Genomic DNA, 27,307 nt, shown 5'->3' with positions numbered 1-27,307 from the left:
CTTAACTAATCTGTTTCAGTTAAACATGTGCTAATGCGGCACCGTGCGGCAATGAGTCGCACTGTGCTCTCGTAATTGGAAAACTACCATTGTTAGTATTTTGAACTATTTCTGTTGCTCCGAACGATGTCATTTGAAAGCATGAGTTGAATGTTCGAATGGACTTCAGGAACACGTTAGAATCTGGATCTGTGCCGATAAGCAAACCGTTCAATGGTTCCGGTGGTGTTTCAATTACAGGTAGTTGTACCTTCCCTGACGCGCAACACATCCCGGCTGGTTCATTTTTGAATTTCAAAGTATGACAATACGGGCATTCTTTGTCCATAGCACCAATTACTACTTTTGAATGAGCATAATATTCAATATCGGGCTCATACTGAAATGCTAGACGCAGAAATGATGTAGCTACAAATTCTCGATGTGCCTGTTGGCGTTGTTGGTCATTCGATCTGCGTCTATTGACAGTAAAACGGTGTGATTGTCGTTGTTCTAATCTCATGACTTCATTGCGTTCAGCTCGTGTATCGTCTGATTGTTCTTGATGCAATTGTGCCATTCTCACACGCGCTCCAGTATTTTCTTCCTGAACTTGTTCTTCGGTTCTTTGGGCTCTTCTATTTCGAATGCTTCTAGATTTATTTGTATCACGGCTCAAATTGGCCCCTTTGCGTTTTGTTGGCATTGTTCACTGTACAATACAAAACACACATGAATAGAACTGATTGAATTATTTAATTATTATATTAATCATTTATTTTATCTTTGATTACATTAAATATACATGTAAAAATTAGATAGTTTCACGAAAGCGAAAAATTTTATGTTTCTTAATTATATCGAAAATACATATTGTTGGAAATAGTGAAAAAAAAAATTCTGTCGAAGTTAGAGTTCTTATAAGTAAACACAAAAAATTTCCCAATTGTAATAAAAATCTAACTTCCACCGAATTCGTTTTCACCATTCCCAACAATATTTTCGTTATAAATAAGAAAGAATAATTTTGATTTTATAATAAACGTGAAAAATAATTTATACTTACAACTCAATAGCCGTTGTTTGCGGGAACTCGTGACACGTGTTGAGTATTTTAGAGGTTATGTAAGTCACTTAATTAACTGATCATGCGATTTACACTCAAAATTGATAATTTTATTAGTTATTAATAATTAATTATATTCAATAATATTAGTTATTAATAAATAAATAATAAAGTTACTCGAGAATATATTTGATATGAGAGTTACACTGAGATAGTAAAAATGTTTAACTACTACGCTTGAAGCATAAACACTAATAATAGCTGAAAACTGTAGAGGTAACATCCCTACTCCGTGCTGTTTACAGGGTGAGAAGTGACACCGGTAGACACATGGAGGGGATAACTTACCAAGTGATAATAATTGATGTTATCAAGCGGGATAGAAAATAATAAAATTATGAAAATGACTATTAAAAAGCAAGGGTTGGTGATAAAAAAGTGCAAATTTAGAGTTGTATGTATTTTTTGATGCCACATAATAAAAAAATAAAAAAAAAAAATTTATCAAAAAAATAAAAAAAAAATTTTTAGGGTGAACACCCCTTATCACTTAGAGGTTAGAAAAATAGATAGTAGCCGATTCTCAGGCTTACTGAATATGCATAAAAAATTTCATGAGAATCGGTCAAGCCGTTTCGGAGAAGTATGGGAACGAACATTGTGACACGAGAATTTTATATATTAGATTAGATATATATATTTTTCTCGCATATTCTATATATATATATATATATATATATATATATATATATATAACATATATATATATATATATATATATATATATATATATATATATATATACACAGTAGAATCTCTATAATTCGAACTCCAAGGGAGAGGCGAAAAAATTCGAGCTATAGAGTTTTCGAGTTAGGCAGTAACTGGTTTCATTAAACTGTTCCGCAACATCCTTGTTTTTTTTGACTAATCTTCACTGCTTCACTGTTCAGTACTTTTATTAAGAAAATTTTCTTGATACAAGAATTAATGTAAATTTATTGAATTAATTTTTACTTAATTTCAATAAAGCTATTCCCTTGATTCTCTTGTTTATATATTATTCAAAGATCAATATTGGGACTCTTCTCTTCAGAAATTAATAATTAATAATAATAGAATATTTGGTCGTTATCGAATTTCTTGAACCAAGAAATTGTTAATTGAGTTAAGTATTTTACAATCGCCAACAGAAAACCTGACGTCAACTATAAATTCTATTACCATTTCGTAGAACTGGTAATCCTAATAAGATACTTACATACGGTAATAATTTTAAATTCGAGATAAAGAGGTCCAAGTGTATGTATTCGAGTTAAGGAGGGTAAAAATGTACAGAAATTGCTTGCAAGGACTCACTAATTATTTCGACTTATAGAGGGTAAAAATTTCGAGTAACGGAGGTTTTACGGCTTGAAGGGAAGGGCATGAAACATTTCTTCGAGTTGCGGTTTTCGACTTATCGAGGTTCGACTTAACGAGGTTCTACTGTATATATATATATATATATATATATATATATATATATATATATATATATATATATATATATATATATATATATATAGTCGTCATTGATTTGTAACGGTTGGCAATGATTCGAGTAAAATAAAAAAGTCTCAATTTGGACATCTCTCACTAAAAATTTCAATTAATAATATGTTTAGGGCCAGTTTTTCAATCCGGGATAAAATTTTATCCGAGATAAAAGTACTGCCAATATAATAAAAAAAAAATAAATAATTCAGCGACGTGATGTCCTCGATGTCCTCGATGATATGATTACGAATTCGATAAACTAGTTGAGTTTTGTCGCATGTTTAGGAGGGAAGTTTTATTAATTTGTAAGTTAAGTAGTTTTTGGAGTTACTGCTGTTAGAAGTATTAAAAACTATGGCTTAATTTATGAATACCCTTTCGACTACTTATACGTCAGATAATAATAAACTAATTATTGATTGGATTAGATGCTTTGGTTTTAATAAGAATAAGAAAATTTTGAACAAGTGGGTCCGAATTCAACAAAATTTTTTATCTAATACTTGTACCAAACAATCGCTAGTAATCTGTTGTAGATATCAAGGAGACAAAATGATTTGTTAAAGCCAGGCCAATAAATAATGTTTCACATATAATAAATACAACGTATTTTCATAATTTGATGAAGATACCAATAATAATCAAAGTAATAATGTATTCAAAAAACATTAGGTCGTAGGCAATAAGAGGTAATGATACCAGCGAAAATACCATTTTATTATGAAACTTATAATAAAATAGAAAGTAATAGTTTATTTTTTACCAAACATTATTCGTAAATTGACAAGTTTTCTTTTATCATTCTTATTTATGCTTAATAACAGAATTATAATATGTCAGTACAGTTAACGGTTAGAATGACAATTATAAAGGTATAAAATAAACAAAAAATTGATAGGATTGAAAATAAAGCTGCAACTTCACCTCGCGGACAGAAAATCGTCATTTTCTGTCCGCCGGGAAGAAATAATTGATACTTGCCCGGCACAGTCGCATTGGTCTGAAATTGTCTAGTTTCGGTTGGCTCAACAGGCATTGAAACTCACATTTTCAATGCAGGTTATATGAAAAAGTATAAAATTTCAAGTTTTCCCACGTCCAGTTATTACAATTAATGAAGAAAATACTGTGAGGCAAAATAATTTTGGAAATATTATTTAAACTTGATCTTCATCATCTTCGTCACTCTGATAATCAATATTATTTCCTTTAATTTTTTGAATTAATAAAAATTCTTTTTTAATTTGCAACTTTAATAACTCAATCTCATATTTGTGTTTTTCATGCGCGTTTTGTAATAATAGTAAAGCAAGTTCATCCTTAGGTTTTAAACAAATTTCTTCATCAGAAAATTTACTGTTTGGCTTATTTTGAGTTCCATTTTTAACTTTCAACGGAGCACTTATAGCTGACTTTAAATTAGACGGGCCTCCTTTTTTCCAATCATTGATTTGATTATTCCTCACCAAATACTAAAAAAGAAATACAGATTTGTATGTTTTAAAACTCTATACATACTTGAATAGACAAAATGATAGTATATATTTACCTCAAATACATCACTTTCGGATCGACAATCGTTTTCTGTGTCATTGTCATAAATAATATCATTAATTGTAGACTCAGCATCATTATCGAATTCATTGTGTAATCCTTCCACAGTAAGATGATGCATAAAATTTAAAGCAGCATCAAAAACTGGATCACTTGAGATAATTTTCCCTCCTCCACCTGTAAAAAAGAAAAAATGTATAAAATATTGTTTGATTCAATTTTCTTACTCTATTACTGTTCAATATACATCAATAATCAAAAACTTTTCCAGTGTATTAGCTTAAAATTAATTATTTTGATAATAAATTAACTTATTTATTCATAATTGTTGTAAAATACGAAGGCCATTGCATTTTCGATTTCGGTGATTATATGAATGAAATTATTAGGTATGATGTCATATCGGCTGTAGATCGATTTATCCGTTATTGATAAGGAAATAGAAAGAAGTTAAAACTAATATTTAAGTGTATTCACCTGTTCCCATGCTTTGTTCTTTCAACTTTTTAGAATATTTCTTAGCTGCAGTTTTCATATTTTTCCAAGCTAATTGCAGGCTTTCAGCCGATCGAAAAGGAAATGATTTTTTAAATTCGGTACTTATTTGATTCCAGGCCTCAAGTTTTGTTTTTGATGAAACTTTATCAGTTGTCTTACACTCAACGACAGTTTTTTTTGCATCAACTAACTGAACTAATAATAGTTTTTCGTCTGAGCAGATTCTCGTAGTTCGATTGTAGTTTACCTCTCGTTTTTATAAATTATCCATATTCATTCTTAAAAAAAAATTACGTCATTCAATTAGTAAAATAAATTACTTCCTTCGTTACTTCGTAAAGTAAAGCGAACAAAAAATCCATAATTTTTTTAATTATTTCTTGTTATTCAAAAAAACTCATCAAAGTCGAATACGTTAAACAATTAAAACTGTATACAGCCCGAGAATATTTTTTTTATTTTTTCAAAAAAGCCAAAAGATTAAAAACTTCATTTAAGCGAAATACATATAAAAGTCAGTCTTGAGTTTAATCTATTTACCGTAATTTATTACGAATATATTTTTTATAATAAATTAAATTATTTAATTCAGGTGACAAAAAAAATTTCTATATAAAAATTTAATTGAAAACAATAATAATTGATAATTGAGAGAAAGGTTAGGCACAACGATTAAATTATTACCGAGTTTCTGATGTGATATTTATAATTTCTTCTTTACTTATCAAACGTTTTTTGGATCGTTGATTTCGACAGATAGTATAATTTTAATATGTATTTATTTGTAAATTTGTTGTTAAAACTTGCTTACCGAATTTGTATATTAATCAATGAATAACAAAAATAATCAACATGAATGATTGTTCTTTTTTTAATTGAACGTCAAATGTTTAGACACAAAAAATAGAAATAAAATAATTCAAAAATAGCTTACCATAAAGTAATTGAAATAATATAAAATTATTTTCAATCTTTGACAATTAAACTGCAATTAAAAAAAATTTGTTCATTAAATTTCAAATGGATTATGTTTATGTATTAGTATAGTTTATATTTTTATACCCGTCAAAATATTCATCAATGAAAATTCGTCGCAAGTTAACGTTTCCAATTACGGGATTTTGCACTTCTGGAACAACTTGATATTCTTCGACCGGAATTATTAATTGGGCTCGATGCTTTTCTCGTCTCAGCATGTTATATAAAACAGCAGTAGCTACAATTACTGTCAAAACTCGATCAACTTTCCTAATTCTCATTCCATTTAATACCGCAAATTGTCCAGACCAAACACCGAATGTTCGCTCTATAAAATTTCTAGTTCTGATCTGAGATTCGTTATATAGTTGTTCTGCAACACTCTGCGGATTTTGAAGTGGAGTTAACAAATAAGATGAATTTGCATATCCAGAATCACCCAGAAGCAAAGCATCGCCAAATGAATTATTTTCAAAAAGATCACGAATTCTGGAGTTGAGAAAAATTGTTGCATCATGAGTTGAGCCTGGCCACCTTGCTACGATGTCAATAATTTCCAAGTGGGCATTACATATAACTTGCACGTTAATAGAAAAAGATCCTTTTCTATTCCGGTAAATTTCAGCATCATTGCCGGCAAAAGACCCAACTTTAACGTGTTTACAATCAATACAACCAACAACTCGGATAAATCGAGCCGTTTGATGAAATTGAACTTGATTTTCCAACAACTCTCTTGGAGTTCTTGGAAAATAGATAAATTCATGCCGCCATGAAGCTATTGTTCGGCAAAGGCTGTAAACTATTTTAAAAACTGTGCTTTTAGAAATCCCAACAAAGTCTCCTATCGTTATGTAAAAATTTCCAGTAGCACAAAAGCGCAGTGTAACTAGTAGTTGTGTCATAGGACGAACTGCATTATTTCTGAAAAAGAATTTGCTTTTTTATTCGTGGTGTTTAATTATTGTTAATAATAATTATAATTCTAGTTTCCATACTTGATCTGAGTCTAAAATAACTATAAATCATAGTAATAAATATAAATATAATAAAATATAATGTTAATAGTTTACCTCTCTGTAAATAATTCAAAATGTCCAATTAATCGATGTACACTGAGAAAAAAGTATTTTGCTACTAAGGATATTTTTTTTGATAATCAGAATACTTGGTATTGTGCTACTAAGAAGACGTGGTATTTTGATTATCACAATAAGTATACTGATTTTCACAATACCTAGGTATACTGATTATCAGTATACCAATGTAACCGACTATTAGATGTTTATAACCTCACTTTACTGGCACAAATCAATTGACTTATAAAGCTAACAAAACAAATTAAAATTAAAATTAAAAGTGTAATAATAAATTTTTTTCAAGCTAATATAATAAATATTAGTTGAATTCTATTTTTACCAGTGCATAAATCAAATAAACTAACTGTTAGTGTTAAAACGTCGAAAATACCAAGTATTGTGAATATCAAAATACTTTTTTCTCAGTGTAGCAAAAGCAGCGTAGAGTTTTTGGAAAATCGAAATCGGTCTATAAATTGTTTTTCACTCAGGATTTCAAAATAATTATGACGGACACGAAATATTGGGATTGGCCTTTGTCGTTCCATTATATTAAAATTATTATTATCATCGTTATTATTATTATCCGAATCATCGTCGGAAGATAAAACGAAATTAATAATGTTCTCCATAAACTATGATAATAAATCGCGTACAATATACTCCATTATGAAAGAAGAAATAATTATAATAATATTATTTAATTTTATTTTATTTATTTACAATCAGCAAGTTGTCACGAAGGTTAATATTTATAATATTTCTGTGACATGTCGCTAATGTTTATTTATTTTAATTCAAAATAAGTGACTGAATTAAGGGAGAACTATTCGTAGGCAATGTCACTGTGCTGAATTATTTCTTTTTTTTATTATATTGGCAGTACTTTTATCTCGGATAAAATTTTATCCTGGATTGAAAAACTGGTCCTTGGAAAATAAAAAAAATAAACGAAACTATGAAGAAAATTCACACAAAATAAATAATTTTAAGCTCAGTCAAACGTAATTATAGAAATTTATCCAAAAAAAAAAGTACTATACATAGAGATAATTAAAGATAAAAAATTCCTATATGGTAAATCACCAGAAAACTAATTTGAATATTCAAAAATATACAAACAAAATATTTCAAATAAATTTGATGTTTCAATTAAAAGAAAATAAATGAAATATTAGTTTTCTGATAATTACAGTCTTAAAAATAAACAATATCAAATAACTATAGCTAAATATAAAGACATTTACTAAATTAATAGATCATATCATAATATAAAATGAAAATTGAAAAGGCTTAAAATTAGAAAATTGTCCATCAAAGCAATTTAAATTTTTTAAAAATGGAAACATAAACAGAAGATACAAAGGAAATTAAAAAATAATGACAAACCTAAATTCAGACTATTCAAATAAAAGACATCAAGGTTATTTGACGTATACACAAATGAACAACTCTGAATATAGAAAAGCTCTACAAATGAACATCTCTAATTATAGACAAGAAAATTCGGAAATCTCTGAATTTGGATTTCTCTCACTAAAGAATTAAAAAAAAAAAAATATATAATATTTATAAATTAAAAATTAAGTAATAGTTTTAAAAAACACGCTCTAATATAAAGCCAAACTAAGAAGTAGAAAATAATTTTTTTGAATAATTCAAAATTAAGATAAGGACATGTCTATTCACACGTAAAAAAGTCCTGATAAATCCACGCCGCATGAATGTAAGGGCCGTAAATCCACGCTGCGTGAATATAAAGGTCCTTACATTCACGCAGCGTGGATTTATCAGGACTTTTTTACGTGGGAATAGACACTTCTTTAAGATAAAGTGATTATTAAAAAAAATCATTTTTATGTAAATAAGTGTGGAGATCAGATAAGAAACAATTATTCAAGGGTTATAAACTCTGCACCAAGACATCTTCTTCGGAGAACTTTGCTGAAAAATTAACTTTTATTAATCATAGGTAATGTACGATTTTTTAACTTTTAGGTAGATTTTTGAGGGGGTGGTGCCGATTGAGTATCAGCTCCGGCACGTGCCAGAGCCGCGGCTAATTGCGCAGTTGTAATTGCCATTGCGCCGGTACGCGATGATCCGTTTTGATGATGCGCTGAATCTGATGAGACGAGTCGCCCGCCATCTCGTCGTCGCTCAAATTGTCCAGGCTGTAGGAGTACGCGGTTGATGCAGCGTTCATCGCTAATGACGAGAGCTTACAATTATTTATTTTATGTGAATTTTCTTCATAGTTTCGTTTATTTCTTTTATTTTCTAATCATATTATTAATTGAAATTTTTAGTGAGAGATGTCCAAATTATTTTCGAGTTTTAAAACTTTGATGTCGATTAAACGACATTTCAGAAATTTCTGAAAATCAAGCACATCCGATTTTCCTGAAAATTCGTGACAACAAACTGCTATCTATTCCACAACTTTTCAGGTGGTTGCGGTCGTGGGTCCTCCGCGGCTACTATTTTTTTATTATTTTTGAAAAATGAATAAATTTTTTTTTTTCTATTAAAAATCATTAAAAAATTAATTAATTGCTATTTTTGTCATTATATATCATTTTTCACATCATTTCTCAATTATTTCTTACAATTCTACGCAATCAAAAGATTTTTCAAATAGCTCGTTAAATTTTACTTTAAAAAACTTATTTTTAAAATATCCGTAAAAATTCAGATATTTACTACTTTTACAGGTATTTTTACAATGTAACATCAGAAACTTTAAGATGTAAAATTATCAAAGCGAGCTTATTAAAAGTCTTATCCTGGACTACGACGTGACAATTGTAATTTTTGCTAAAATTTTATTTTTGTGTGTAGTAATTTTTTATTGATGATATTCTCAACTTCTTTTGAAACAAAATTTAAAAACCTAAAAAATACAATTCAAGTAAAAATAGGTATTTTTTCACCTTAATCAAGAAAATTATTTCAAAGATAATAATTTTTTTTTGCTTGAAAAATTTTTCGTCTCGGTTTTAGTATTTTGACTCATAAGTCCATAGTTCCATTTTTATAACTCAATTTTTATTATAATTAAAATATTTTTATTATGATAAATTTCGATCTCTTTTTCTTAAAATTGTATTCTAGATTTATTACATCAGATTTCTAATTTAATTAGAGATACACAGCGATAATAAAGTTATATGATGCGCTCAGGCGCCACTGTCAGTCAAAAACAATCTAAACTAAATGGTCTGTCTAGAGAATGAGACTTTGATTAAATTTAATTTGTTACACCAAGGACAATCTCTGTACATATTTTGCTTTCCATTATTGTCAATGTATAATTTATTGTATAGGGCATTCCACGCCCAATCTAACAGTTTAAATAATTTTAATTTTTGATAATTTCATTTCCTTGACATTATCAGTATTCATCGAAAAACCTTTTCTGGCAAATTTTGAGATTTTTTGATAATTCGTTTAAAAGATAGCGAATTTAAAAAAAAAACGCTTTTTCAGTTTCTTGCTTATGGGTGATTCTCTGTAAGGAGGTTTTTTGCAGTCCCAGGCATTTTTTTATAAGAAAAATTGTTATTTTGTTACTAAAAAAAATTTATTACGAAAGTAAAAAAACATTTCTATTTGGAGCATTGAAAACTAAAATGAAATAAATTTTGGTTTTTTGGCTATAAATTCGTAAACCACCGAAATAACAGTCCCCTGGGCTGTCCCATTCCCAAAATTAAAACTTTAAGATAAGATTTTAAGTTATTCGTCAATAATATATAATTTGGTCCATAATTTTTATAAACTTAATTAGTTAACGAACAATCTTCTTCAATAAAAAGTACCGAAAATTAATTTGTTTCATTAAATTCATTAAACCAAAGTGTGTCCCAGGCATTTCAAGAACAGTCCCCTGCCAGAAGTTCAAAGCTTAAAAAAAAAATCCAGCTTGCTATTTTATGTTCTGTAAGATTTATAAGGACTTAACTATCCTTGAGTTAATAACCATAGGCTTGTTAGCGCTTTATCGTCATTATATTTTATGTCAAAACACCGTTTGTGTTGGAAATATGTGTCTGGGCCACTTCAAAACTCAGTCCCCTGGTAGCTCTTTTTAGTTATAATTTATTTATAAAATTGGATCCATAAGTCTTATATTAATATTATTCTAATTAATGTAAACATTCATTGAGAACTTGAAAAGTTGAATGCATTGAAATAGTTTGCTTGATTTTTCTCAATTTGATAAAAAAAAACAGTCCCCTGTCATGTTATATGGCAAAAGATACACAAATATCGAAAAAGCAAAAATTAATTCGACTGTTTATTTATTATGATTAAGCTGATAGTTTTGTAGCCCTTGTTAATTTTTTTTCTAATAAAATCAAAAATAATTTGGTCGGACAATTTTGTACAGATTTAAGACGCCCTTACAGAGAATCACCCTTATAACTTCTTTTACACTGGTCTAATTAAAACTTTTTTTTTTCAACATATTCATTTATTCATTTTCTTTTTGTCGTTTCGAATTTATATGCTTATGTATGTTTTTACATATCTTAAACGTATCCAATCATAAATGAAAAAACTTTGATATTTTTCGAAAAATGGTAAGAGGTAAATGGTTTATTCGAGCTGTTAACTTGCCAGTTTTAGTTCGTTTTTTATAACAATAATATACATTTTTTTCATATATGAATGGATATATTTAAATAAGGTGGAAACGTATGCAATTATGTAAGAAATTGTTCATATATGTTTTCGGCAAAAAGAAATATGTCCTAGATGTATGTGGTGCATAAATTTTTTATATCTTTGCTTTTGTGTTTTCATATATATTTTTTCCGTGGGTGACTGTAAATTTTTCCGAATCTAAACTCTAAACTTCGAATGAAAGAAACGTAAATAATGTCAAAAGTAAATTGAACCTATAATAAAATATTACAAAGAAAAAAATAACAGCCAACTGTAAACAGAGAAGTCTGTAAATTAATTGATTTGTAAAATAAATAATTAAAAAAAAACTCATTAATAGAAAAACATTAGTGGGAAAATTTAATCGGTGGATTAAAAAAAAAAGAATCATTGAAAATATTCCAAATTAAAAAAGAAATGAACGAAAAGTTTTGATAAGATCTAAAATAACGTAATTTAGAACGAGGTACTTGAATTCAGCTGACTATAAATTCAAAATTTCTTCAAATTTTCTGATTTTAAACCTCGCTGTTCATTAAATTTTCCTAACTCATCAAATTAGCCAATTCTAAATTTGATTGCTGTTATATCAATGTAAGTATTTCTGTAAAAAAAATAAGGTTTGGCGTATTTTCAGCTATTAAAATCGAGAAATTCAGTTATTAACGAAATAACTTTTTTTTTTATTTCGTTCCTCGTGGCGAATTTATGAATTTTTCATTAATGATTATCGCAATGATATGTTTATATTTTCCCGTTAATTTTGAAAATTAGAAAATTCAATTTGTCGAGTTGTGCATTAAAAAAACTCCTGAGTACTCAAAAACATGATTCTTACAAATTAAAAATATTATTTATTATTAGTTTAACACTTGAAAACTAATAATATTTATCATATTAAATGACAACGACAATGTGTTTGAGCATTAAAGAAGTTAAATTATTAAATAAAAAATAGTTTAAAAAACTAAAAAACACGTTTTTCATAGAAAACCAAAGGGGGCGTCCATTAATTACGTGAGGTGTTCTAGGGGGGGAGTGGATCAAGATAAATCTTACCAAATCTCACTTAGGGGGGAGGGGGCATCTTAACAAATATCACGTAATTTTTTCTCTAGCAGAAAACAGTGTAAAATTGCGTGAAAAAGTATTTCTATAATAAAATATAGCCAAATTTGACACAATAGTGTTTGTCGTATTCGTCTGAACCCTGCAAAGCAGCAAAGTAGCGCTCGATTGTTTAATTTGATTATTGATCGATAAGATTCACTAATTTTTTAGGTAGATTTCTTTAGAAATCTATTGGTGGTAGCCGGTCTCATGTCGTAATTTTAATAAAATTTTGTCATAATATGTTTAATTATCTTCAATTTAAACCATTGTTCGTTGACTTTTAATACTTTTTTCAATTTATTTCGTAGTTGAGAATATTCAAAAAAAATCAAGAATAAATTAAATTTTAGCTTTTATCATCAAATGACTTTTATCTGTAAAAAATCCTATTTTTTAGGTAGATGTCTTTGAATATCTATTTGTTATAGTCAATCTCATGTCGTTATTTGCAAAAATATAATAAAAAATAAATTTTAGGACATTACGGCATTTTAATAACGTGTTTTTTTCAATATTCAAACAAGAAATCTACCTATCCATGTCGGGTGTAGCCGAATGGCGCTTTTTTCTCAATAATCCAACACGTTTACAGCCAAAACATAAATTTTGAAGAATCTCGCGTGAGATTAGGGGAGGGGGGGAAGTGGGGAAAATCTTACGAAATCTTATCAAGGGGGGAGAGGGGGGGGTCAAAAAATTCTCAAAAATGCCTCACGTAATTTATGGACGCCCCCAAACTAAAAAATAGAAAATAAATTTGAATTAAGAATTGTAAAAAAAGCGTGGGGTGCATGGTGTCAATAGTTATAAATATTTTATTGACAGATATGAGTAAAAGGATTATCATTTCGATAACATCTTAAAAAGCACCTCACGCTTTTTTCTAAAATTAAAATACATTTTTTTTAATCTACTATTAATTCCGTGATTAATATTAGTAACTGTAATTATGACTATTGCCTTGACTATTGTGCCGAACCGAGTGCTCGAATCAGAAAGGTATGCATGCGCAAGACCACGCGCTTGGCCTATCTCTCTTGGTCTCATGCAAAGGACGCGTGAAAAAATCATTTAATCCTGACGATCCTAATTAGGATGATGGAATAATCTTATTAAATTTAGTGTATTGTCATTGGTCATCGATAAGTCTACGATGTTTAAATGAAATTTGACCGTTTAAAGTGGGTCAAAATCAAGTCCAAAGGAGTCGGTACAAACATACAAACATAAAAACAAACATACAGGTGAAGCTAATAAAAAGCGTGTAAAAATAAAATTATTTCTCGTTAGAATTAATATTGTATTGTTTATTTGAGTAATCCCTAACGATTATTAGTTATCTGTTTATTATTATTTAAATTCCACTGCTGCGACTTTATAATGCAAAAGAAAAACTTAAAATTGTTATCCTCGTATTGTCAAAATTGTTTCAGATTAAATTTAGCGTAAAATCTCGCTAAACGGTATTGTTAATAATTCATGAACTCTTGATCGGATGGGAATGAAAAAATAGAATTGTAGCTTTCTTTTTAATTCTAGATTTTATCTGTTGACACTGAAAACGCCTGACTATTCGTGTCTGAGAATAAAAACTTTATAATTAACATTTTTTTGGTCACCTATAATTTGTAAGCAATTTGAGAGAAGTTTTTTCTTTCTTTCTAGAATTTAATGTTATCCTATTCTCCATCTAAAAACCCCTCCAACAGTTATTTCAGACCTTCATTCAGTTAGATGAATTTTTTAATGGAAATTATCTGATTTCTGTGGGCTAATAAGATTTGATCACAATTATTTCTATTTTTTTATCAAATATAGAATATTTATGAATTTTTTTCTTATTAAATTATACATAAATTCAATTTTTCAAATCAAACACACATCAATAACATTAAAAATTTTTCCTATCTTAAAAAACTTGACTACTTGACTGTTTTTAAAAAATAGAGTCATAACAATATTGTGCACCTTATATTAAAAATTTAGAGGTCAAATTATTCAATAATTATTTCTATAAGAAATACTTTCATCTGTTGAATTCGATTGAGCTGATATTAAAAATGAACCGTTTTTATCATCTGCTGTAAAATTTTCTGAATGTGGGATGCGATATATTAAGGCGTGGTATCGACATGAATAAATCTATTAATTATTTATTAACAATCATCCACCCATAAACTACTGAGTTATATGGCTATTTCTTTGATCTAATTGCACGACTCATGATGCGAAGCATTAGAGAGTGCTTGACGATCAAAAACTATTTTTCGTCTCATTTCGGCAACTATTTTTATTACTATAGCCTTGTTAGTTTACGGAATCAAAATATTTTCCATATTATAGTCAAGATAATTTAATGAAAATTAATTCCATTTTTTTTCAAAAATGTATTAAGTGCAATAGAAACGGTAAAAAACATCAAAATAGTTTCAAGAAATTTTCTGTCCGTCATATATGAAACCCTGAAAACACTGTAACTTGCGAAAAAATCCATTGATTGAGTCAAATTAAAAAAAAAAAAAAAATTAGAAAAACGGTAGACCCTGAAGGCCATCCGTGCAACTTCCCGCTAATTCCATACCTAGGTGCTTAAAATTGCACTAATGATGTTTTTGAGCTCTCCGAGCTCAAAATTACAATTTATGTGTTATTTTAAGCTCTTCGAGCTTAAAAAGATAGCTTTTCTATACTTTTGAGCTCAAAAGTCTGATAGAAGTTTCATTGAACAATATTTTTTTAATTTTCAAACCGCACTAACTTTTGAATAAATCAACCGATTTTCATGTGGTTGGCAGCATTTGACGCAATTTTTTCAGTTTCATGAAGAATCTTCAAGTTTGAATTGATAGAACTAGGAAATTTGGAGTAATTCCAAAAAAACACTTTTTTCGGTTTTCTTTCGTTCATGATATCTCTTGAACGAATTGACCAATTTTGACCGGCTTGACGGTGATCGACGTAATGTTTCATGCTAATAGCTGATTAGTTTTTGAAATTGATCAGTGCAGCCGTTTAAAAGTTATTCCAAAAAAGGTCGGAGTTATGTTAAAAAAACACCTGTTTCCAAATATTTTATCGAGGATATCTCTCGAACCAATCAACTGATTTCTACGTTCTTGGCGGAGATCGACGCGGTTTTTTAAGCTCTAAAAATTATTCTATTTCATCAAAAATAATCCGAAAAGAAATGACGAAGTTATGTGAAAAAAACACTTTTTTGGGTTTTCTTTCGTTCACGATATCTCTCGAACGAAGAATATATGGTGAGGCTTTCGCCTACCTCCGAAGAGGCCGATTCCTGGGCTCAAAAGAGCTATACTCGCACGTATATTTGTCCTACCCTCACGTAACAAAAACACAGCCAAGTTTGCGGGCAAGGAAAAACCCTGCCCTCAAGCATTTACACTATCATAGGACAGATGTGAATGGAGTTGAATTTAATGTCAATCTGTCCTCGTAATCAGTAAACTGTATCAAACCCATTCAATGACTGCGTTAGCCTGATCGGTAATATAGTAACAACCCGACCAGTTACCAGTGGGGCCCATGCGGGGAGGTGCAGCCGTAAGATCTGTTTGAGCCATAATACTTATCCCCCCTACAAGAGTCTCGTTCGTATATCTGTCTAATCTACTCCCCGAATCTTTGAGCTTACCTGCGTTGCCAAATAATTTGACAGCGTCACGAGGCCTTGCTCGGTTACACGGAATTCGCAGCGGTAGCTTTTGGTTGCTTTCGCAACGCGCAAAAAATTCAGAGATCTCTTTTTTTCGCCGTCCGCTATCACCATAAGAGTCACAGTCACTCCTGCCATATATCTCTCGAACGAATCAACCGATTTTGACCGTTTTAGCGACGATCGGCATGGTTTTTCAAGCTAAAGGGCGGATTAGTTTTTGAAGTTGATCAATTAAGCCGTTTAAAAGTTATTCCAAAAAAACTACTTTAAAAAAAAATTTTTTTATTTTTTTTTGAGATTTTTCAAAATTTCTCAAAATTTATCGTTCCGAATCGGTTCAAATTCACAGGAAATCTAAGTTTGAAAACTCTTTAGAACGCCGTTTGGTTGGTTTCGATCGGTTTAGTCGTTCAAAAGTTATAAGCGAGTCACATAGTCACACACACACACACACACACACACACACACACACACACACACACACACACACACACACACACACACACACACACACACACACACACACACACACACACACACACACACACACACACACACACACACAAACACACACACACACACACACACATTGGACGAGTTGATAGAGGCAGGAAATCGAGTAGGGAATAATAAGGCGCCGGGATTGGACGGAATTCCTAATATTGCCCTGAAATCAATCCTTAGGGCAGCACCAACATTATTCCTGGACGTTTACGATACATGCCTGAAGGAAGGGACTTTTCCCCAGAAGTGGAAACAGCAACGGCTAGTGTTACTTCCGAAGGGGAAAAAGCCGCTGGAAGAACCGTCATCCTACCGACCACTCTGCATGTTAGACACGGCCGGCAAGATATTCGAGCGCATAATTCATCAGAGAATAGAGGCTTTAGTCGATCCACTCCTAGCAGAGAACCAGTTTGGTTTCCGAAAAGGACGGTCAACTCTGGATGCTATCAAATTGGTTGTTGATATAGCCAAGGATGCAATCGCCGGAACGAGATGGAAGGGTGGAAAGAAGAAATACTGCTTGGTGACTGCTTTGGACATCAAGAATGCCTTCAACTCCGCTAACTGGGACTGCGTTATGCGGGCTCTAGAAGAAAAAAACATACCAGGATACCTTCGCAGAATAGTAGCGAGCTACTTCACGAACAGGCTCCTGAAATATGACACGCCGAATGGTACAGAAGTGTACGAAATCTCCGGAGGAGTGCATCAGGGATCAGTCTTAGGTCCTCTGCTATGGAACATCGTGTATGATGGCCTCCTGAGAATAGCATTGCCTACGGGAGTCAAACTTGTAGCATATGCGGATGACGTAGCTGTCGTAATTGTCACAAAGCACCTCGAAGAGATAGAAATGGCATTTGATATTACATTCAGACGAGTCAATTTGTGGATGGACATGATGAACTTGCAACTAGCCAAGCATAAAACCGAGGCAGTGCTCATCACCAGCAGAAAAACGGTAGAAACCATCAAGTTGAGAGTCGGAGAACAAGAAATCACATCACAACCATTTATCCGTTATCTGGGAGTGATGCTGGATGCACGACTCAACTTCAAGCAGCAGGTGAAACATGTCAGTGCCAAAGCGTCAGTAGTGAGGGCTAGTCTCGCACGGCTGATGCCTAACATCGGAGGCCCAATGCAGAGCAGGAGGCTACTATTGTCATCAGTAGTCACATCAGTGCTCACTTACGGAATATCCATTTGGGCTGATGCACTGGAAACCAAAGAATCATGGAGAAAAGCTGGACCAATATACCGACTGAGTGCCCTACGAGTAGCTAGTGCCTTCCGCACTATATCAGAAGAAGCAGTGTGCGTCATTGCTGGAACCCTACCTCTTAGAGTTCTAGCAGAGGAAAGACGGGCCCTTTACCAACGAAAAAGGTCAACTGCACTGAGCCCTAAAGAACTTAGAATTGAAGAACGGCAGAAGAGCATAGGCCGATGGCAACTACAATGGGATGCTGCAGAGAAGGGTAGGTGGACGCACCGTCTCATACCTCGGATCGACATTTGGCTTAACCGGAATCACGGTGAGGTCAATTACTATCTTACGCAGATGTTGTCGGGACATGGGTGTTTTCGAGAGTATCTACACCGCTTTAAGCACGATGACTCTTCGGAGTGCCCGTCCTGCCCAGGAGCTGCTGAAGACGCGGAGCACGTCTTCTTTGTATGTCCTCGTTTCGATCCACAGCGTGAAGAACTGGAGAGGATCCTGAACCAGAGAATGCAACCAGATTCACTAGTGGAAGCAATGTTGTCATCAGAAGCTGCCTGGAACGCTACCAACACGTTTGCAACAGAAGTCCTTAAAGACTTGCGTTCCACCGAAAGAAAAAGAGCAAATAGTAGAAGATAGAAGGAAGATAGTTAACACTTTAGCCACCCGAAGGAAGAGCAGTAGCTAGATCCTCCCTTCACGAAGTAATGCCTGACAGCGGTTTCCATGAGGGATTAGAGGAAAGAAGGAAAAGGGGTTTAGGGTTTAGTGGGTAGGGGCGTTAGTGTCGAGTTTTAGTATGACGCTGCGTCGAGTCGCCACATATCCAGGCCAAACAACTGCCTAGAATCCGTAAAAAGGATTCCCCCCCCTAAGGGAAAAAAAAACACACACACACACACACATACACACAGACATACCCTGATTAAATAAAAGTATTGAGACAAAGAAAAAAGTATTAAAAAGTATTGGTTTTTTAGTCAATCCAATACTTTTTCTCTGTCTCAATACTTTTTTTTATTCAGGATAGTGACAACTTCGCGGGAGTAGTCAGGGAAGCTTCCTGTAACCTTCAAACGTCGAGATCTGATGAAAATTCGATTTTTACAAAACGGGGTGAAAACAATAACTTCCCGATTTTTGAAAATCTTTGATTTTCTTAGCGGAAGTTAAAAATTCTTTGAAATAATTGTAGGCCACCGAATGCGAATGGCTTGGTAATTCAGAGTTGTTTATTTGCAATTAATCAAATTAAAAAAAAAAACCAAAAGACTGTTTTTCATTATAATTTCATATTTAAATGAGCATTAAATAATCATATGAATCGTGAACTTTTGGATTTTCCAAATTTTCCTTTTTATTATTGCTTTTTTGTTTTTGTCTTTGCAAGTTGCTTTTAATACAGACTACAACATAAAAAAATGTAGTAAAACAAAAAAAGCCAAAGTAAAAAACTTGATGATTTGATATGAAATGTTCTATGTTTACATTTATGTGAATAATGTTTAGTCTTACGCCCTATATTTTGTAATTAATTAGCTGTTTTATCATTACAGCGCATGCTCCTTATTATTTTGAATTTAATAAAAAATGCCATGTTTGCTTTTGTTAAAAATAAGAATTACCCGATTATAAAATTTTGGTGTGAATATGGTGAGAAATCTTTTATTGTCGAAAACAAAAATGATAGAATGATTAAAAGAAAGTTTGGCATTAGTGTGTTAATGTATATAATAATTACATTAGAAAATAATATTATTTTATATTCAAAGCAATAACTATAACTGGTTTTAATAATTTTTAGGATAACAAGCTCAAGAATTTATGTCCTGTGTGCGAAAAACACTGTCCAACTCGTTTAACAAAGCTAGATGATAATTTATGTTGGAATGGACAAAATTGTCAAAAAAGTAAGAAAATAATGAACCTATGTTTATAATGTCAAAAATATTAATTTCTACGTATGATTTAAAAAATTTTCTAGTTTGTAAATGTGGTCATCGTGCTTGCAATCCGTCCAACGAATGCTGTCATCCCCTATGTTTAGGAGGATGTACTGGTCTAACAGCATTAGATTGTAACATATGCAGAGATGTAATTTTACCTGATAACAAATGTGCGAAACAGTGTCCAGAAAATATGTATGAATTTTTAAATCGTCGATGTATAGATGAACATAAATGTCGGAAAATGAAAAAGCCTTTGGAATCATTCGGAAACGTACGGGATTATCCATATAAACCTTTTAAAAATAGTTGCGTGATTGAATGTCCAGCAGGTTATATGGATGATGAAAGTGATGGTAAAGCTTCATGTAAAGAATGTGACCGTGCTTGTTCAAAAGTATGCTCTGGAGCAAGTGTTGATAGCATTGCTTCTGCTCAAAAACTTCGTGGTTGTACTCGTATCGAAGGTAGTTTGGAGATACAAATAAAAGGTGGCAAACACATGGTGAAAGAACTGGAAGATAATTTAAACATGATAGAAATAATTGATGGCTACTTAAAAATTGTACGAAGTTTCCCTCTGATATCTTTAAACTTTTTAAAAAATTTAAAATTGATTAATGGTTCTCAATTAGAAAACGATAAATATACATTAGCAGTTCTTGATAATCAAAACCTTCAAGAGTTATGGGACTGGGATACTCATCCACCTATTACTATAAAATCTAAAGATGGACCTGCCAAAGTATTTTTTCATTTTAATCCAAAGTTGTGTCTTCAAAAAATAGAAAAATTACGAGAAGTTGCTAAACTCTCTCGATTTACAGATTTAGAAGTTGCACCAAATAGTAACGGTGATAAAGTAGCTTGTAACGTAACTGAATTAAAAGTATCTGTAACTAAAAAAACTGCTGAAGCAGCACTTATAGAGTGGAAAGCATTTGAACATCATGATCCGAGATCATTATTAGGTTACGTTGTTTATTTTATAGAAGCACCCCATCAAAATGTTACAATGTACGATAGTCGTGATGCATGTGGAGGAGACGGTTGGAGAGTAGATGATGTTGCTCCAGAATCGTCAAACGAATCATCAAATCTTATTATTACTGCTTTACTCACTCAATTAAAGCCATACACTCAATATGCATTTTACGTTAAAACTTATACCATCGCCACGGAAAGATCAGGTGCTCAGAGTAAAGTACAATATTTTACAACTTTACCTGGTGAACCAAGTCAACCTAGATCTTTCTCTGTTTGGAGTAATTCTAGCAGTGAATTAGTCATGTCTTGGCTTCCACCACTTCGAAGTAACGGAAATTTAACATATTATAGAATTATTGGCAAACAAGAAGTATATGATCCTAATCTTCTTGCGAAACGAGATTACTGCGATAAACGTAAGTAATTTATCATTATTAATTTTTTTCCTAATTATTACTATTATTATTAGTATTAATACTTTGAAAATTTTTAAAAAGAAATTGTTTTGCTGGGGTGTTTTAATTTTGAGTAATTTGGAAATGACAGGACTTTGAAATTTTGAAAATCGTAAAAATTGATGTTTTTACTACTTCAATTTGGTATAATTACTGATCGAGACAAGATATCAAAATTCGGTAAAATGCATCGTAAAGCTCTTTTAATAAGCTTCAATTTTCACTACTTAGAAGTGGTAGTAGCCTCAATATTACTCCTTTTAGAGTTCGTTTAATGAAACTGTTTTAATGTTGCAGCCGTTTTAGAATTATTGTCTACATCATAGCTTAATCATGATGTAAATTCAATAATTACGATATTGATCAGTCTTTCGTGTAATGTTTTCGGGTAGGTTGTCAGTAAATATGTCACAAATTAGTTCTAACCATTGTTTTCTTCAACTAAAATTTTATCCGGTTGCAAAATTCTGATTAACTTGAAAACTGTTGTTTCTAAGCAGTTACTTAAAATTTGGACATTTATAATTCAAATCTTATAATCTGTGTAATTCTTTGGTAAATATTTGAGAAACTTTTTCTTCTCAAGATAATTTTTTTTCCAAAATTTGTTCTAAATAGTTTTAAATTTATTATTGAATTTTGTTTTTATTTCATGAATTAAGTTATACATTATTAGTGTTATTATATTATTATATTAGTGTTATTATATTAGTGTTATTATTAGTGTTATTAGATTAGTGTTATTATATTATTTTATTAAAAATCAATTTTCTTTATTTGAAAAATCTACTTCCATTTCGGCTGCCGAATGGCTTTTTTTTTATTTATTTAAAAAGCAAAACGTCTTTTAAAAATATCATAAGTGTTGAAACTAGTGTTTTTCCATGACATTTATGTGTAAATATTATTCTACAAGTGCGATAGAAAATAAATAGAGACTGATTTTTGTAAGGCAAGAGTAGAGCACTACCTCATCCGCTTCGCTTATGAGGCATGCAAAAAATTAATTTTTAATTAAATTATTGGAAAATTAAAGTTTCAATTACCTTCAACCGCTTGATTTATGTTTGTATTTTTTTTTTTTATTTTTATTTTAAATAAACATAAATTTTAAATAACCATTACCTTCAAAGATTTGTTGCAGAGATGGTAAATCCCATTCGAAAAACTCTTCTTGTACCCAAAAATCTAGATAAATAATATCGGCAAACAAAAAAAATAGTTGTCTGTACTTTTGATCGGACCCACCTATCTTTGTGTATTTTGACGCGCTGAATCCGAATCTGAAGTCAGTTTTGCCCATGCACCCTCAAAATTTTGAATAAAATCCAAAAAACCAAAAAAAAGGCAAAAAATTGCGAAAAACTGCAGTCACAGCGATGAATAAAATTTTGTGGACCCAGATCAAGTATGATTTTTATGTATTTCAATTCACTGAATCTGAATCTGAACGTTAACTAGCCCGTTGAGCCGTCAAAATTTTAAAACAGCAAAAAAAACCCCAAAAAAATTGTAATAAATCATGAAAAATCGAAATTATCGAGATGAAAAAAATTTTTTGGATTCAGATTGAGTATGATTTTTATGTATTCTGTGCAACTGAATTTGAATCTGAAATCTTGTCACATTAACGTTTTAAGGTTGCACGGACAGTACCCCGTAAGTCATAATAGAATCTAAATTTTTTTTTTATAAAAATTAAAAATTTTAATACGAAAATTCATTACTATAATTTAACAGTTATCTAACAATATTATTATTTAAATTAATTAATTAATTTAATTAACAAAAACAATAAATAGTTAACGTTTGACTCGAGTATTTTTTCACAAAACTTAGACCTGGCAACATCGCGCTTAACAGCTGTTTATATTTACCTCGCTGGGTAGCTGAGTTAGTGTTAAGTTGTAAGAGGTTATTTGTAATAGCAGAATGAGTAATGCAAATCAATTTAGACACAATGGGAAATTTGCAAGAAAAAGTATTGTAAATTGGAAAAATAATGTCAGTAAAAGCGCGAAAAAACTCCATGAAAAGTATAAAAATGTCGGCGTACAATTACCAAGCAATCGACGCATCGTTGATTTGGAGAAACTAGCTACAGAAATGTGGTGTATGACATGTGATTTGCCTCTAAGTTTTCGTTTTCTGATACAAGAAGAAATTTTTGGAGCAGCGAGTGTATTTCATTTGAAATGTCCAAAATGTGATAGAATTCGTCAAGTTAAAAGTTCAACTAGTGAAGGAGAATCGACCAGATCAAGATATCACGTGAATTTTAAACTAGCTCTTAGTAAGTTAATATAAAAGGTTAAATACAGAGAATCATAAAATTTATAATAGAAAATTAGATAATAATTACTCACAAATTATATAAGTATTATTATTGATTGAAATTATTATTACAGCAATATTAGATGGAGGTATTGGAGAAACACAACTGAATACAATATTATCAGCACTGAATCTGCCTACAGTCAATCACAACTTGATTAAGCGGTACGAAAGATTAGTTGGACCAGCAGTTGAGGTAGTTGCCAAGGAAAATTGCCATGAAGCGTTAAAAGTTGAACGAGAGTTGACAATTTTGAATGAAGGGTAAATATATTTGATATGGACATTTATTTTATATCGAATATATTAAAAATTGTATATATTATATTGTGAGAAACAATTAAATAAAATATGATTCTATACTGTTTTAAATGTTGTTGTAAAAATATTTATAACAGTTTGAAGTGAATCATATATTTTTTTAATAAAATTTTACAACTGTATATTGAATGAAAAAATTTTTTTAAAAATAAAAATACTTTTGTAACAGACAACAACTTTTTTTTCCCCTTATTTACTTGCAGATCTTGTGATAGAACAAGTACTGAAAAAACTTTGCATGATGGTGATTCTGAAATAAATTTAAATAGTGGAGCAAGTGACACCAAGACAGGGGATTCAGATTTAAAGGCTGTTAGTACCACTACTATAATTAATCCTATGGCAGAAAGGATTATTAATACTGTTCAGACTGATATAATGGTAGATACTAACAACAATAATGTAGCAGAGACCGATTTTGAAGAAACTAATAAATGTTGTGATGACTCAACTTTCGATGTGGGTTCAGCAGCTATAAATTCAACTGGAAGTTTTATCCATGATGAAAGTAATTCTAAAGAAAGTTTTGCAAGCTCTAGTCAAGAATTGCCTAAAAATCGTAAGCGTAAGTTGCAGAGTATCATCGGTAGCTCAAAAACTCCGAAGACAAGGGTTGGCTTACGGCTGTCATACGATGGAGCTTGGTTAAAAAAAGGTTCCGGAAGGTGCTACAATAGTAAGCAAGGTCATGGTACAGCATTTGGACATTACAGCCGAAAATGCGTAGCCTACGCGACCAGAAATAAAGGTTGTAGGTATTGCCGTATAAATTCTAAGAAGAAACATGATTGTCGCAGTAACTTCGTCGGCAGCTCGAAAGCCATGGAGGCAGATATTGCAGTTCAAATTCTTACTCAAAATGAAACATTTGTAGAAGAAAATGTTGAAATAAAAACATTAATTGCTGGAACATTAATTGCTGGAAGAGTTTCAATGTATTGTGATAGGTTTTACGGATACATTAACTTTTTTAAAAAAGCATTTAAATGAGAGGCGTAATGAAAAAAAAAGTTTCACTCAATCTGCTTTGGCTGAAGATTATCTAGGTTCAACATTTATACAGGAATCTGCGCATGATGCTTCAGCAGATGTTTCTGTTTTGCAACAACTTATTAATCATAAAGACATTAATATTTCTTCTAAAGATTTGATGAATGCCGGAGTTACGGTGGATAGCATTCTAAATGCTAAGAATGAAAAGAATAAATTGAAAAGTTTGAAAGATTCACTGACAAGGAAACTCTCTCCGGTGTCCCCCTCCGATTTTGATGAAACTGAGATATGTTATTCTCCGTCGAAATCTAAGAGACACGTATTTTTTTTTATCTGCGGAAAAACATTTCTAGGGGGTGAAACTACCCCTCAAAGTTTAGCCTCCAAAGGGGTGTTTTTCAAGTTTCGCATACTTGCAGTTTAAATAATCGAATGGGACCAATTGCATAATTTTCAATGTCGAAAATCATGAAAAATGCTTTTGGTTTTATAATAAAACAATGAATAGAACAAAAGTTATGAGGGTTGAAAATCACAAAACTTTTATAAAAAAAAAACTATTCGATGGATTTCAATGAAACCAACGGCAATTGGAAGAGGAAAAAAAAGTAGAGAATACGTCTTTCGGGGTTTTTCCGAAAAATTAAGTTTAGGGGGTGAACATCCCTTAAGCATATCTACATTGACCACCAAGAAAATATCGTTTTTTATATTAATTTCGATATGAATTCATCAATAATAATTTGTTCGTACATTTCTAGCATTTAGAAAATAATAATAATATTATATCTTAATATTTTACTTACTTGTTTACTTCTCATCCCAAACTTTATTTTGTGTATCGGGACATCAAATATTATAAATATCATGTAATGTGAATCTGTTTTGGAAAAAAAAGAAAAAAGAAAAAATGCTTACAATATATGCTTTACTATAATCAAATTAAATTTAAAAATAATTTACAAATGATTTTTTACAAAAATATTTAATATTTCTGATGTTTATGAAATTTAATACTTAAATTCATCATTTTGTCATATGCAGATCTATTCAATATATGTTTTGCAATTGTGATGTTCATGAAAAAAATGTTGAAAACACAACGACTTTTTGCACCATGAACAGCGGATAATTGCTATATTTTGACAACCAGGAACCTCACAATGAGAATTGCATGATCCGTGAAATACAAAATCCACAGGATTTTCGAACTCATCTGGTTTTACTTCTGTGTAGCCACTTTCGTACCACGAGTACTTGAATAAATTTATGTACCGAGGAGATGACAATTGGATATGTGTAAGTGATTGTAATTTTATAATGTTATTTCGTAAATGCAAGTTTATGTCCAAATTCATCAAAACTGTACGATCCGAAAAATATCGAACAAAATTTTTCCATACTCGGAATCCAAAAACATCAAGCGGTTGAATTTTCCCAGTTGTACCTTTTGGTAAGATCATTACTTCAGTATCTTTATTTGTTGGTTTAACGCTTTGTACAACTTGAGGACAATGCCCAGTCCATGAGTCAATTAGTAATAAAGATTTTGGGCCCACATTTGGAAAAAACACCCTCTCCAACCAAATTTTGAAATGATCTGAAAATTAAAAATATGAACTATTTGTATCAACAATAACTTATGCGCAAACCAGAAAAAAAAAAATAAAGAATAATTCGTACCTGATGTAAGTTTTCCTGATTTTGATGCTTCTATGTATACATTATGAGGTCTAAAAAGTGTTGTTTCAACTATTGGTCCAAATTTACCACTTGGTTCTTTTAGAACCAAAAAAAGTGGGGATAAAAGCTTTCCATCAGCGGATACAGTTGGTTGAACTGTGTAACTATGAGTAGTAGAAGTAACAGATTGTACAAGACATTTTACTTGCTTCTCTCCTTCAACAGCTAAAGTTCGACCGGAATGCATTTCCAACTGAAAACCACTTTGATCTGAATTATATACGTTTGCTAATTCATAAATTTTAATTTTTTGTTTTACATTATTGATGAATTCCTCAGCTTGCTGTTTTAATGATTTACTATCTTCAATGGTTTTGGACGTGATAAACTTATTTATTTTTCTTGATACGATGCGATGTGCTCTTTTAAATGACGCGATCCACTTTGTTGATGCTTTAAAACGGAAATCTTCCGCACCAATTTCTTTTTGAGCTTGTAAGACCCATCTTTTTATGTCACAATCATGTACGATTAAACCTGCATCTATAGCTGCTTTGAAATTTTGTAATGTATATTCACAAATTCTTGCTAATTTTTCCTTATTAGTCCCTCCCTGATTTAAAGTATGAGCCCATCTTCGTAACTGTCGCACAGATTGTACCTTTCTAAATTTTTGTCTAACACTGTCTAAACTTAA

The 27,307-nt window shown here is 31.1% G+C and overlaps 2 protein-coding genes across 7 annotated transcripts in view; one reads left to right on the top strand and one right to left on the bottom strand.

The window, feature by feature from the left end:
* LOC123269802 (insulin-like receptor) overlaps positions 1-27,307 on the top strand; it is a 127,871-nt gene that overhangs the window by 68,340 nt on the left and 32,224 nt on the right. For all 6 annotated transcript variants that reach the window (XM_044735653.1, XM_044735654.1, XM_044735652.1 and 3 more), the window contains exons 5-6: positions 19,696-19,801; positions 19,876-21,240. In XM_044735653.1, coding sequence (XP_044591588.1) covers positions 19,696-19,801; positions 19,876-21,240 — 1,471 coding nt within the window. The remainder of the gene's footprint in view (positions 1-19,695; positions 19,802-19,875; positions 21,241-27,307) is intronic.
* On the bottom strand, positions 3,682-4,870 carry LOC123269804. The gene is made up of 3 exons (XM_044735656.1): positions 4,616-4,870; positions 4,134-4,315; positions 3,682-4,056 (listed from the first exon to the last, which is right to left on the bottom strand). Exons 1-3 carry the CDS (start codon positions 4,671-4,673, stop codon positions 3,742-3,744), a joined length of 555 nt encoding a protein of 184 aa, XP_044591591.1. The 5' UTR covers positions 4,674-4,870; the 3' UTR covers positions 3,682-3,741.

This window comes from Cotesia glomerata, linkage group LG7 (genome assembly GCF_020080835.1).
Source record: "Cotesia glomerata isolate CgM1 linkage group LG7, MPM_Cglom_v2.3, whole genome shotgun sequence".
NCBI classification, from domain to species: Eukaryota; Metazoa; Arthropoda; class Insecta; order Hymenoptera; family Braconidae; genus Cotesia; species Cotesia glomerata.
The sequence above is the reverse complement of the archived record's forward strand: the minus strand, read 5'-3'. Positions and strand labels throughout refer to the sequence as shown.

Coding starts and splice junctions, on each gene's coding strand:
- LOC123269804 (XM_044735656.1), bottom strand. CDS start 4,673: ATGAAAACTGCAGCTAAGAAATATTCTAAAAAGTTGAAAGAACAAAGC. Junction 4,316..4,615: donor AGAACAAAGCATGGGAACAG/GTGAATACACTT, acceptor TCTTTTTTACAG/GTGGAGGAGGGAAAATTATC. Junction 4,057..4,133: donor CCGAAAGTGATGTATTTGAG/GTAAATATATAC, acceptor TTTCTTTTTTAG/TATTTGGTGAGGAATAATCA.